At 39.9% G+C, this 13,851-nt stretch overlaps 1 protein-coding gene across 1 annotated transcript; it reads left to right on the top strand.

The window, feature by feature from the left end:
- The first annotated feature begins 5,444 nt into the window (after positions 1–5,444).
- LOC147449399 (uncharacterized) lies at positions 5,445–6,126 on the top strand. Its single transcript, XM_086522612.1, has one exon. The coding sequence runs from the start codon at positions 5,594–5,596 to the stop codon at positions 5,954–5,956; it is 363 nt and encodes a 120-aa protein (XP_086378738.1). The 5' UTR covers positions 5,445–5,593; the 3' UTR covers positions 5,957–6,126.
- Positions 6,127–13,851: the final 7,725 nt, after the last annotated feature.

The raw sequence follows: 13,851 nt of genomic DNA, 5'->3' as shown, positions 1-13,851 counted from the left end.
CCTGCTTGCGACATGTCAAAATTAGAGCTCTGGGATAAATTGTGAGAAGAACAGAAGGTAAAGATGAAGCGTGTGAAAGCGCAGGACCAAGCAGCCTTACCCAAGAGATTGAAGATGGCCCAAGATGTACAAGCAGCTTTGGGAGGTCGATCCGATGTCAGCGGCACCGGCACAATCATGCGCACTGCTTTTAATGCAAAGTGCGCTCATCTTGTTGGCATCCCTCACGAAGCCTTGGTAGAAGGTATGAGGATTGGAGCAGGCTCTTTTTTACACCACCAAAGGCATCTCATTTTTTCCAAACCACATTACATATGTGGAAAAATGTTACAAGGGAGGGAGTGAGGCAAAATTTGACAGCTTTCAGACAGAGCAAGGAATGCAAACGCTTCACCCCTCCATTATAAGGTGCATTGGGTTTACTACAGAAGCTCCTTGGATCACGATATTCCCATACTATAATGGGGGTACCGTGGGCGACATGATGTATCGCTTATCGTTCGCTCACGGATGGTTTAGACGACACATGCACAGGCTAAAACATGGCTGGAGGTCATTGCCTGTAGCAAACAACCCTGTAAGCGAGATAGACATGGTGCGGATCAAAGCAGTGATCGAGCAGATGCCGGCAATTTGTCATGCCTTAATCGACAGCGTTGCGGCTGTCCACTCGGCCGGTATAGTTCACAGTCACCTGCACCCATTCAACGTAATGTTAGACTTTACTCGCGCCAATAAACCCCGCGTCGGCATCATTGATTGGGGTATGATGCTGAGAACACCTGCTAAGCAATTATATATCTACAAGCGCACAGTCGGACGAAGCAGTTTTGAATGCACAGAGAGCAGGGAATGTCGAGATGGCTAAGCGACCGTGGATTGCTCCCGAACTATACGATCCACGGTGCGCAGATGCATATACAAAAGTGAGCGACATTTATGCATTGGGCTACCTATTCGACATGCTGGCAGATTTTTGGAGTGCAACAAGAAAAGTTTTTTTTTCAGAAGAAGTTTTTCACCACCCGGACGAAGATGTTATGAGGGCTATTCGAATTAAAGTTGTTGGATGAAGTTAAAAGAGCGGGACCAAAGAAGGAATGCTTCTGACGTGTTGAAATTTTTCAAAGAACATTTAAAGACAGCAGACCCTAACCCTCTCCAACGTCCACTTGTTGAACTTGCACCATCATTTTATCCGATTTAAACATTTCTATGATATACATGTCTTGTCAAGTGTATTCTTTTTTTATTGAAGTGTATTATCTGGTTTGAAGTGGTTCACCTAATTGAGTCAATTATCTTTAGTCATTTCAAATTTGTCATTTAATTGTCAGTATTTCAAATTTGCCTTGTGGTTCAATTAGTCGCGTTTGTTGTGGTTTGATTTAGTGGATTCCGCACAGTGTCCCAATGAGTGAGAATATATATTTGCCAATGATATTGAATATTTATCTATGTGATAACTGTAGCTCTAAGAGAAAATGGCCGATCAAGAACAAGCTATTGGCACCCAATCATTGCCTGATGATCAACAACAAGCGGCTGTTAATGCATTTCAGCGCATGAAGTCTCTGGCACACGGCATGTCGGCACAACAAGCGACACATACTGCTCACCGACTCTCAAAGTGGGCAAATCCAAACCATATGCAATGGAAAGAAATCGATAAAGAAGTGATAAAGGACATGATCAAGACAATATGGCCATGTGAGGACACACAGATCAAGAAAGGAAGGTGGAAGGTTTCGAAGTGCAACCATAATGGTATCAAAGATAACGCTGAGAGGATTTATCTAGAGGTTTACGGCCATCCCCTGCACAATGCAAATTGTGCGCTATATTTTACAAAAATGTTATATGTTCACTTTGTGCAACAACGACCAATAGACTTCTTGTCAAAGGACACAATTGTTGCCACTCATGATTAAAGGGAGATTTGTGTCACTTTCACCCGAGATGAGCTGGCATTGATAGTGGAAGGCGCCGACCTACAGTTAAAGAGAGAGAAGGATATTTACACAACACATTTGGCAGAGAAAGATGCATAAATAACATGTCTTTCTATAGCCACCCAGAAACCGCAACCCTCACAAGTCCGGATGTAGAAAAGCATTCACCACTTAAGTCAGTACATTCAAAACCTGACACAGTGAGTGAATCCAACACCTGTACAAGGGACACACATCAGCCACCTTGTCTTGCATTCATAGTTGGTCCCCTCGTCTACTTCAAATGCATCCTCATCTTCCCAATACGGTCTAGTTTGCTACAAGAATTTTGATAGATGGAGTGGGTACTATACATTGACATGTGGCCATTATTATCATTTAGTTTGTCTTATTCGTTTGATGCAAAACAGTAGTCGATGTGCAATCTGTTTACAAGATATTTCACAAGGAATATATATTATGTTTGGCATGGCAAACGAATATAAATTCAAGCAAGCACGCCCAGATACCCCTAGCACAATTAGAAATCTGTTTGATGAGCAAGATGCTGCTTCATGGCAACACAATTGAGATCGACAAACTATGTAATATCGCGACAAACTATGTACTATCGAGAATATGAAGCATTGTAATTACTCAAAACACATTTGAATACAAGGTCTTTTACAATGGTTTTTGACATTTAGTCATTCCACTCTCAAGCTATATTGAATCAGTTGAGTTGTTATCTGGTTCTAAGTCTGAGTGTTGTGGTTCTCCTTGTAATTCAACCTCCACATCTATTATCAAATTCTCTTCTATTTCGTCTACAGTGCATTGAGATACACCAACATTGAAATCTTATTCATCTTCGTTTTGACAGTCATACAACCAGGTTGGCATTTCCTACTCGTAGCCAGCACTTTCGATGTCATTCAGTATCTTTTTGTTACAATATATATACACTAATTTCTCAGCTCTATCTGCTAATAGTCTGTTGCGAATAGTGTTGTAAACATTCTTGTACATACTCCAGTTTCTCTTTGAACTTGAATTTACTACACATTGTGCGAGTACTTTCATTGCAAGGGGACGTAAGGTAGAGTAATTCTCTCCACCATTCATTATCCACCACTTCCAGGCAGTTTGCTCTTTTTCCATTACGTGTACAAAATCATTTGCAAAAGGACCTTCTTTTAATCTAGATGCACTCATTTCTTTGATGCAATCAATTCGGTCCTGAACGTTGGAGTAGAATGTATTGACCACGTGATATAAATCGCCTACCACCTCTGTATTGGACATCAGATCTAAATTCCAATACTCTAGATTGAGCATGCAAGCCACGCTATGAAATGGACTATGAGCGCTCTTCCACCTTGCATGAAAATACTTAACCAAAATTTTCTGCTATTTGTCAGAGAATGGTAATCGCCACTCCTTCTCTACTACAGACTCTTTCAGCTCTTCAGGATTTTCAAGACTCTGTTGGACTGACCACCATGTCATCCACACTTTATCCAAGTTTGGCGCCCTTTGATCAAGATTGCGGATTGCGAACATAACGGGCATCATTACATGGTATGCATCCATTACACTCCTCCACCAAGCAACCTTGTTTACATTTCCACGTAGACATGTAATTTTATCTTTCAATGTTTCTTTCTGCTCAAGCTGCCATTCATCAAAGGCCGCGCAATTGAATGTGTCAATCACAGCAAATTAATTATTGCGAAGAAGTGATTTCAAGGTATAAAAGTGTGTGCAGAACCGAGTTTCAGCAGGAAGTTTCAGCATCACTAACATGCACATCCTATACAAATCGAGCACTCTTTGTCGTTTCAAGATAAATTTCACAACCTGATGTGCTGTATCAATTATTTTGGCAAACCATGTGGTTTCTTTGCTAGTGTACCAATCTTTCAGCACCAAGTTCAAGCTGTGCGTATTACAACCATTGGCAAAAATGTGTGGAAAGCACTTCTTTATTAATTTATTGGTGTTTTTACAATTCTTTGCATTGTCCATGACAGCTTAAACGACATGCTCAGCACCAATTTCTTTAATTACATCAATCAAGACCTTATAAATATATTTGCCACTTTTAATTGCACCAGAACTATCAATCACCTTTATAAACGTTTCTCCCCTTGGACAAACCAGCATTACATTGATCAGCGGTCTTCTCTGAACATTTGACCAGCCATCACTCACAATCGTATATCCTAAAAGCGAAATATTCCCAACTATTATTTTGCCAACACGCTCTTTGACTTCGATGTAACATTTGTCCAAGAAAACATGTTTTATCGTGTGATAAGAAGGAGCTAAAAATCCTGGACCAAACTCACCGATTTTCTTCCAAGCAGCCTTCCAATGATTGCTGTCTACCATGACCAAAGCACTTCCAGTAAAGAATATGCTTTGGCGAGTGCTGTTTGTGCATCTTCTAGAGACTGCACTCGAAAGCTTTGATTGTAATGATTTTTGACGTATTTGACAAAGTCCACCTTCATTGTGACGTTTATAAAGAACACTGCCTGGAATTTCCTCTCCTTATGCAGGTTGTTCTCCAAGGTTAGTTGGCGTTGCTACAGGATCTGCGGAGTTAATATTTGGCTCTGAGAACTCTTGACTCGAAGGCACAAAGCTATATATCTATCATTGGTACAGCCAAACTGTGTCGACCTATGGGAGTGTAGGAAGTCGAGGCATGGCAGTAGGCAGGCAAATGGCAAGGACCTTGAGCAGATATTTGATGGAGCTAGGAGCCAGGTACACCGAGTTGGAGCACTCGCTAGTCAAAGCTGCAGGTGTTTTTTTGTTATCACAGGTGGCAGGAATAAGTATAGATATCACAAGCTTGGAAATGGGACGGGGGGTGCTGGATGCAGGTGCCATGAAGTTTATGCTATGGGATTTTGATCGAAGTCTCTACAAGAGACTCTACTTGCCGAGAGCGAGGATGAATTTCCACCGTATGGGTTGGGTGCAATCGTCAGCTAGCACCATGGTATGTAATATGATTGGATGCTTTCACTATCTTAGCAATCTCAAGGCTCACTAGATGCATGAAGCCCGCTCAAGCAGATGATGTTCGAAGGTTTCCGACACTTGTAGTAGTCGTGCTTTTCTCTGAGTGGTGGACGGTATTGATTGTAACCCAATTGCATCGCCGGGGGATTGTCCACACTACCGACTATGAAGGCTTTGTTGGATTGGAGATATTGGCGTGTGCAAGGGGGCCAAGCCCACAAAAGCTTTTTCAAGCTATTATAAAAAAAAAAACGGGTTGCTGCAGTCGACGAGGGGCTGAAGGGGAAGGCTCACCACCTGGAGGAATGCATGAGGAGAAGGCGCAGCATGTGCACGGAAAGGGCCGCCACTTTGGCGATGCATGAAGAGGCGGGCAGGGTTTGCATGATGGGAGGTGACGCCACCTGGTGCCCATGCCAAGAGAAGAAGGCGGGCCAGTTGGCAGAACCAAGGGGGCTGGCACTGTTTTTGAAAAGCGGCAGGTTGCCGACTACAGGGAGAAGGAGGTTGAAAGACACGGGGTGGCACAGGTTGGAGGCCAGAGCCAGGGCCAAAGGGCAGCGTGACAGGGAGCCAGTGGTCTGAGGCCACGGGGTACAGGTGTGGCGGCGCATACAGGCGGCTGGATGCGTGGTCAGGAAGTGAGGAGGGGCGTGCTGGTGAATACAAAAGAGAGGCGCCATCCGTGGGGAGTCGGGTCAGTTTTGCTAAGGAAAGCGACCAATAGCGAGGTCGCTATTGGCCAAAGGGAGTTAGGCAAGGAGGGCCGAGAGCCTGTGTGGTGGTGGTGGCTGCATGAGGAAGAGCTCAAAGGCAGCCATGGACAGCAGGTTGACGACTTCATAAGCAGAGGAGGGTCGGGTGGCCGCCCACAGGGGAGAGCCGCCAGAGGGCAAAGCTGCAGAGAAGGTGAAGGGCGGAGCAGAGGGCAAAGCTGCAGAGAAGGTGAAGGGCGGAGGGTCGCCATGAGAGAGGCCAAGGGCAATTGATCCGGGATTATCGAAGCTCCCATGAGGCAAGACGAAGGGCTGTCTATTGCAAGTCCAATCAACATAAGAGTTTGCCAGGCCCAAGAGAGAGGAGATGACATCTTTTTATTGAAAGCATCACAGTATACTATATTAATCAAAGCCAAGTGTATCAACATTATGATGGTCTATGTGTATAGCATTTGAGTGTATCCCTCTTGTTTGTAGTACATGTGATTGGTTTGTGTGCAAGTCTGTTATGTACAAGGGATTGTGCAAGACTATGTGTGTTGGTGCATATAGAGTTACATATTTGTGGGTGTTGCACATGTGAACGATCGAACAAGAGTATAACCAGTTTTGAGATGCAGAGTATGGTGCTTTGAAGGCTCGAAGGTAGAAGCTATCATTGTATGCTTTGTGATCGAGTGCGTATAGTCTGGGATGGTCAGGATTGGGCTTGGACAATAGATGTTTCTAGATTGTGTATCTGGATATGTGTTTGCTAGGGGATAGGGGTGTTGTGAGATCATTGAGCTATATAGAGGCATCGAGTTTATGTGCTAGTGGTTTTTCCACTTTCCCCTTTCCATCGTCTCTTGTTACCCTTTTCGGCGAGCTCTTCTCTCAAATGCTTTTCAACTGCAGATGCGTGAGAATGTTCACATTTCTTACAACTGTTTTTAGCACTACCCAGAAAATGATCCCTAATACGTGGTGCACCGTCAAATTTTCTTGTGTGACAAAATTTACATTGCCATTCCATATATCGGCCGCATATGTTGTGAACATAATCCCACTCTTTGCTAGGAGCTTTTTTATTCTTTGGCTTCTTCGTACCACTTGTGCCCACATTTTGCTTCATTGCTTTTAAATTAAATTTGAAGAGAAAAGAACAAGATACTCAGTTTTGAAAACATTTTTTTTATTTTCAATATATATTATAATTTAAAAACCATTCAATATGAAAGTAACCATGATGCACAATATTAGATTTTCAATGCACGCTAGTCAATCCACATATCGATCACCTATATTGTGAGCAATCATACACATTGCAATGTAGTCTATACATGGCATAATAACTATAACAATGCTATGAATCTCTCTATGCAATTATTATTATAATGATTATTTATATGTCCACTTTGATTTGCAAACAATAAGACACATCTAATTTCATTTGCTACAAAAAAACAAACGAAAGCAATAAAATATATGATTGGTCATTTCATGCACTAATAAATACATAATGCACTCCCTGTATAAACCAATGCATGAATTAACGCAAATAAATCTTCAATATAATCACCCAATTGGGGACTACTTGTACCCAATGAAGGATTGTAGCCCACCCATGCAACCAATTCAATATATAAAAGCTATTTTAACCCAATCAAGGATTATATCTCTTATATTGTAAATCAACTCAAATGGAAGACTTCAAGGATCTTTATATGCCCGGTACACTAGTAGAGGACATCCGACCCTTGACTATTGACTCGTCATTTACATATGCTCATCTTCTAAAACCAATTACAGCCCTCATTTGGACCAATGGCTTCTTCGCAATGAGCATGATTCTCCAAGTTTTCAGTTGTTTTGGTTTCGTACCTTTATGCCGGTAAACGAATTAAAAATTTTTAAAAGTGGTTACCGAATTAAGAATCACGTTCGGTCCAAAAAAGAGGATCTATGACTCTGTAACCTTAGGTCAATTCACAAGGAGATGACAATACCCGGCACTCGGATACACTCCCCAAGGATTCGCCTAGCTAAAAGACCGGGGTTAGCACACTATTTACTATATATAATTACTCCCACCGGGCCTTTTCATTTTCCCGGCGGGCCCGCCAGGCTACTGCATTTACCCGGCAGGCCCGCCAGGAAAATGAAAAAGCCCGCCGGGTCCCGCAGGGAAAATGAAAAAACCCGGAGGGATAGCCGGCTCTTTAGGTTTTTGCAGGTCAAAATCAAGGTCACATTAATAATTAACTTGATCACGTGATTTTTTTGTGTAAATACTAGAGTTATTTACGTAATCACCCGATCGTGATTACGTTAATGAAATCCCTGCATTGGAGGACATTCCTAAGATCTATTGTGTTGTGTAAGACACACGATGAATGATTATTTGTATATGATATAGGACTTTTAGTTGGGGTTAACATCCCCCTACCTGAGGGTACTTGTATCTCTTTTTTCATTTTCAATTAATTCAACTTCTACTTATCTCAAAAAAAATCCTTCTAATTTGTGAAAATTCTCAAAATACCACTCAAATTTTAAAAATTTCCAAAATACCCTTTATCTATTTTGGTTGAATTGTTTAAGATTTTTTAATATTTATTCTTTTTTGACAATTAAGATTTGATTTTGCCATTCTTGCTTCTTTATTTAATTATGCAAGCTTAATAAATATTGAATTCTTTTGAGAATTGAATCTTGGAATTTTTGAAGTTTGTGGGGCATTTTGAAATTTTCCACAAATTAGAAGGGTATTTTGGTAATTTCCCCTAAAAATTATAAACCGTCTTCGAGAGATTTCATTTTCTCAAACACACTTAGAATATGTTCTCCTCAAATCTTGACCAAATTTTTTCCACAATAGGAGGTGTTTTTTTATTTTAAAAGTTTTCAGTACGCAATATTTTATATTAATATATATGTACATACCAAAATACATATATACATACATGCGTAACATGTGCACACGTATGCATATGCATATGTATAAATATATTATATGTATTCTGTACATATATACGTGCATGCGTACACATGTACACACGTATGTATATGCATGTCTCTCTCTCTCTCTCTCTCTCTCTCTACATATATATATATATATATATATATATATATATATAGAGAGAGAGAGAGAGAGAGAGAGAGACATGCATATACATACGTATATAATCTCTCTCTCTCTCTCTCTCTCTCTCTATATATATATATATATATATATATATATATATATATTTTATATATATATATATATAGAGAGAGAGAGAGAGAGAGATTCTATATATATATATATATATATATATAGGGAGGGAGAGAGAGAGAGAGAGAGAGAGAGAGAGAGAGAGGGGGAGGGAGAGAGAGAGAGAGAGAGAGAGAGAGATTCTAGTGTGCTATACATGAATGAATGTGTGTGTGTGTGTGTGTGTGTGTGTGTGAAGTTATGTTTAATATCCCTTCAAATCAAAACCATTCACCAATTATTGACATTGATTGTAAGATAGAGAGACATTATACATACAAGGTACACAATTGATATGACAATAAAATCTTTATTAAATTTTTGGTACAATTGAGCTTTTGTAGGAGTTTGAATGAGCTCCTAGAGCATGAGAAAAAATATACTTATACCTGTCACCATCCAACATAGATATCAAGATAGAACTTGGGCTACCTTTGATGTATCCAAACGGTCTATTCTACTTGTTATAGCTGTCACATAGCCCTACACTCCCTCACTCTCCTTATACACATTAGGGGGTAGGTTTTTAGCTTTGCGATGGGGCAAAGTTCTCTTTACTATGGTTTTTGTAGGTTTATAGGGATAAGCGGGTTGACATCCTTCTAGAAAATCACATATAGCTAAAGGGCAGGGTTTCCTAGATGAAAATTATTTGAAGTGGTTCGAACTTTGGCATTTTCAGACTTTTGGTTTGTATTATCTAGAGTAGTTTTTTTTTCTTGCGCTTCTTAAGGTATAGTTTTTTTTAAACAAAAAAATTTAGGTGAATTGGTAACATATGCAGGTATTAAATGCCATACGACTAAATCATAATGAGAAAAAGACGATGATACAAATAAGGAACTGGAGAGGGAGATTTAAGAATCAAGGGAAAGAAGGAAAGAATTTATAGAGAGAGCAATAGAAATAGGGAGGAAATAGTAAAAAGAAAAGGAAAGCAGGACAAAGAAATGCGAGAGAGCTATATTGGGTGGGAGAGAAAAGAAACCACTAGATAGAAAGAAAAGAGAGAAATAGTGAGAAAGAGGACATAGACATAGAGAGAGAGAGAGAGAGAGAGAGAGAGAGAGAGAGAGAGAGAGAGGTGGGGGGAGAGAGAGACTTAAGTTGGTGTTTAACATTCCTACATGAGTAAAAAAACACAAATAAGTGGGGAATCCACATACTCTCTGCAAAAAACTAACAAATGTAACACCATAATACCATGTATCCTACCATATACACACCTTTTATACTTCAAATGTTGTTTCAAGACTGACATATAGTATCTCCATATGTTGACACCATGCAAATTACTTAGGGAATGGAAAGAGATTTGTCTTTAGGATTGGCTTCTCAATTGCTTCCTATTGACTTCAAACTTGGTCAATAAAACTCCCACTATGTACAAAGTGATTTCAAAGTACATAGAATGAAATTATTCATAAGTACCGCACTGATTACCAGTAAATAAGACTAAAACATTCAATATTTTGTCACGTCTATATAAATGATAAAAAAACTTATGACCATGACCATAATAATTGAGATGGACACTATGATAATGCAAAAACTTCCTAGGGTGCTTCGCTTTATAGAATATACACGAGTATCTCCTTTGTAGTTCAGTCTCCTTCCAGTTTCTTACTTGTGTACTGTGTTGTGGATGCGCAAGGTTATGTGGGTGGGTGTGAGTACTACTGTTGAGCAAGAATGTGAAAACTGTAAAGCTCCTGAGGCAGATGCACAATAATTCCATGCCATTGTGATCACGACGTGTGTATATTGTTGAAATCTTAGGTTAGGCACAATTTAGTGCATCTTGGAGGTGTTAATTGATGGATGCATAGCTAGGGCGGGCAAGAAGAGCCTATTGTGAGTGTGCAAGGCTCATGTAGCTTTCACATGTGAATATGGGGGATGGCGTGCAGAACTGAGTAGAGCTCTTTGTTTATAAACAGAAGCAGTAGTTTTATAGGAAATTGTGCATCAAGTGAGGGTATTGAAGTTTACAAAAACATGCATCTATACTAATAGCTTGGTACTTCAGTACAATCGAATAAATGGCTTATATATATATTTATATTTATATATTTATATATATATATATATATATATATATAGAGAGAGAGAGAGAGAGAGAGAGAGAGAAAGAATCTATTTATGATAAATTAAAAGATTGATAGCTAAGTGGCCACATATCTATGGTCTACAATTATCAATAAACTAATGATTTGATTATTACATGAGTTGTTTTATTTAAGAATATTCCCTATAGGGGACCATAAAGCATTGTTAGTAGTTGTCATAAATTGACAATATTACGTCTACTTTTTATTTTGCATGAAATGTCCTACTAGTAGAAACCGATATCACCTCCTTGAGTCATTGTGATCAAACTCACATGTTTGAGTGTTCCGCCAAATGGGTAATCTAAAAAAGTCAAAAAATGGTAGATGTGTGTATCTATGTGAGTGTGTAAGAATGTGAGTGCATCCTAGAGTCCTTGTGTGTGTGTGTGTGTGTGTGTGTGTGTGTGTGTGTGTGTGTGTGTGTGTGTGTGTGTGTGTGTGTGTGTGTGTGTGTGTGTGTGTGTGTGTGTGTGTGTGTCATAGTAGTTCTATAATGTGTATGATGTGTGTGTTTTTGGAGTATAAATCTATATACTTTATTCACAACTTGAATAAAGTATTGTCGATTGGCTGCTAAGCCTCAACATGTTGATGCTAGCAAAGCGAGAACCACCAACATTAAAATTGTCAATCCATGGGACGTAGCTGACCCAACTAGTGCGTGGAGGCTACAAGAGATACCTAATCTCTTGGAAAACCCAAGTCTAAGCCACTTCTACCTATCTTAGTCTCAAATGTGTGTCAGACATCACAAGCTACTTTCCTTACCGCAAGCTTGACCCAAAGTTTTGGCATAGCTATGAGTCTCAAAATGCAACAAAACTTTATATCTAGTATGAGTAGAGTATCCTTATCGATCTCATGTACTCGAATGTCATTTTTGACACTCCAAGAAAATTGCGCATAAGATAAACAACCTATTTTTGATCAGTCAATTTTGGTGCCCGAAGCACTCTACGGCTTCTTCTAGACGTGCTCTACCTATTCCTAAGGTCAAAAATCAGTTTTGGTGCGTGTATTGTGCATAGAAAGCAAAAACAACGCGTAGACAACACGACTAAAAACACACTTTCATCACAAGAAACTTACGTTAAATGGGAGAGATTTCACCCACGACTACATTGGTATGCTTGGAATAGCAATCCAATCGTGCAAGAGAGACACAAGGAATTGAAGAAACAGTAGACTCACGTTGAGCTTCTGCAGCAAACGCTTACTTTCATTATCCAAAAACTTAAGTTTTTAATTACAAAAATTGGCTTTTATACCTTAGCGAAGGTTCAAAAAGAATGGATTCCTAGCTATTTGGGTTTAATACAAAGCTTAAAAATTGCATATGATTACAAACTTGGAGGCCCTCAACTCTCGTTGGCAATCAATAATATTACAATGTCTTTGGACTTTGCGGGATTTCTCAGTAATACAAAGGGGTCTAATACAATCAATTGGCTTTAAAAAATCAGTGGCATCCCTTTTGATGATCTTTCTTTGGCTCTTGTTAGCTGAGTAGCTAACATCCCCCCCCCCCCCCCCCCCCCCCCCCCCTTGTCTGTGTCGTCCGCGACATGACTACTTAGGGTAGTAGTGGTCGGGCTTCCTTGTTCCTATCCTTTGTGCATGCTACTCAAGATATGCCATTGGCTACATCTTAGCGAAGCCAAGAGAGGGAACAATGGATTTTCCTATCTCTTATGCTATTTGATAATTAAACCTGGAAAAAAAAAACTATACAACCACGGAAAGAGAAGGTCTTGGTGTGGTGTGTTCGGTCAAGAAATTCTGACATTATTTATTAGCTAACAAGCTCGTCTTTTTCATAGACCATCAAACCTTACTCTATTTGGTGAATAAACCATGCAATACATGTAGGATAGTAAGATGGTTTATTTGTTACCATATACATGTGGTAGTGATGTTTGTGAACACACTTAGGACCGCCGATGCATTTTTCCCTCACTAGGAGGGTTTTCCCCCATGCATTGTATATAAGCCCATCAGTCTAGGGTTATCTTATCTTTCCATTGCACAACACTAAGTAATACACTCTCTGTTGTGTGCCTCAAAATTCCTTCGTCTTCTCCAAACTATGTGTGTTTTCTTGCAACCCTAACTCCAACAATTGGTATCTGAGAAGGTTGTGTCCTCCTGGGCTTAGTCGCCAACAGCTCCAACACACACCTACTCACTTTCTCCAATTTCTATGAGCTTTGGCAAGCGTTCGTAGGTCGATAATTTTTTTTGGGTGGGCTCAAAGAGCTCGGTCTGCTCAGAATTTTGATTTGGGCTCATTTCAGCCTCTGTTTCGACTACAGGCAGTACTGTAGTCGTTTTGTGCTATTTTGTCGTTTTGTGCAAAAGTTTTCTCAGTATCAATTTTTGCATAATAGGTCCCTTGTAGTATTCTACGGTTTGTGCAATATAGCACGTGTTGTTTTTGCTTTGTTTCTCCTCTTTTCGGGCAGTTTTCACATTAGGGGTAGGCAGACGTCATGGCCAACAACAACATAGGTGTGTTCAAGATGTTTGCTGCTGAGGAAAGATTGGATGGGGATAATTACCCTATGTGGGCTTACATGATTCAACATGTTCTTGTTTCAAAGGGTGTCTAGAATATTGTGCAGGGCATTGATTTACGTCCTGGTTCTGAGGATGTAGGCGATGTTGAGAATGTTGCAGGTCTTGCAAGGATTGCTACTGTTAGAGTTGTTTTGCCTAAGATAGAACAAGCTTGTTGGGATGTAGAATATGCATTGGCTCATGCATTGATTGTGTTTTCTATGAAGCACACTATTACTCCTCACATTCATTCAACAAAATCT

This window comes from Adiantum capillus-veneris, chromosome 10, assembly GCF_014529385.1.
Source record: "Adiantum capillus-veneris isolate H3 chromosome 10, ASM1452938v2, whole genome shotgun sequence".
Lineage (NCBI taxonomy): Eukaryota > Viridiplantae > Streptophyta > Polypodiopsida > Polypodiales > Pteridaceae > Adiantum > Adiantum capillus-veneris.
Note: the sequence above shows the minus strand (reverse complement) of the source record. Positions and strands in the feature narration are given on the sequence as shown.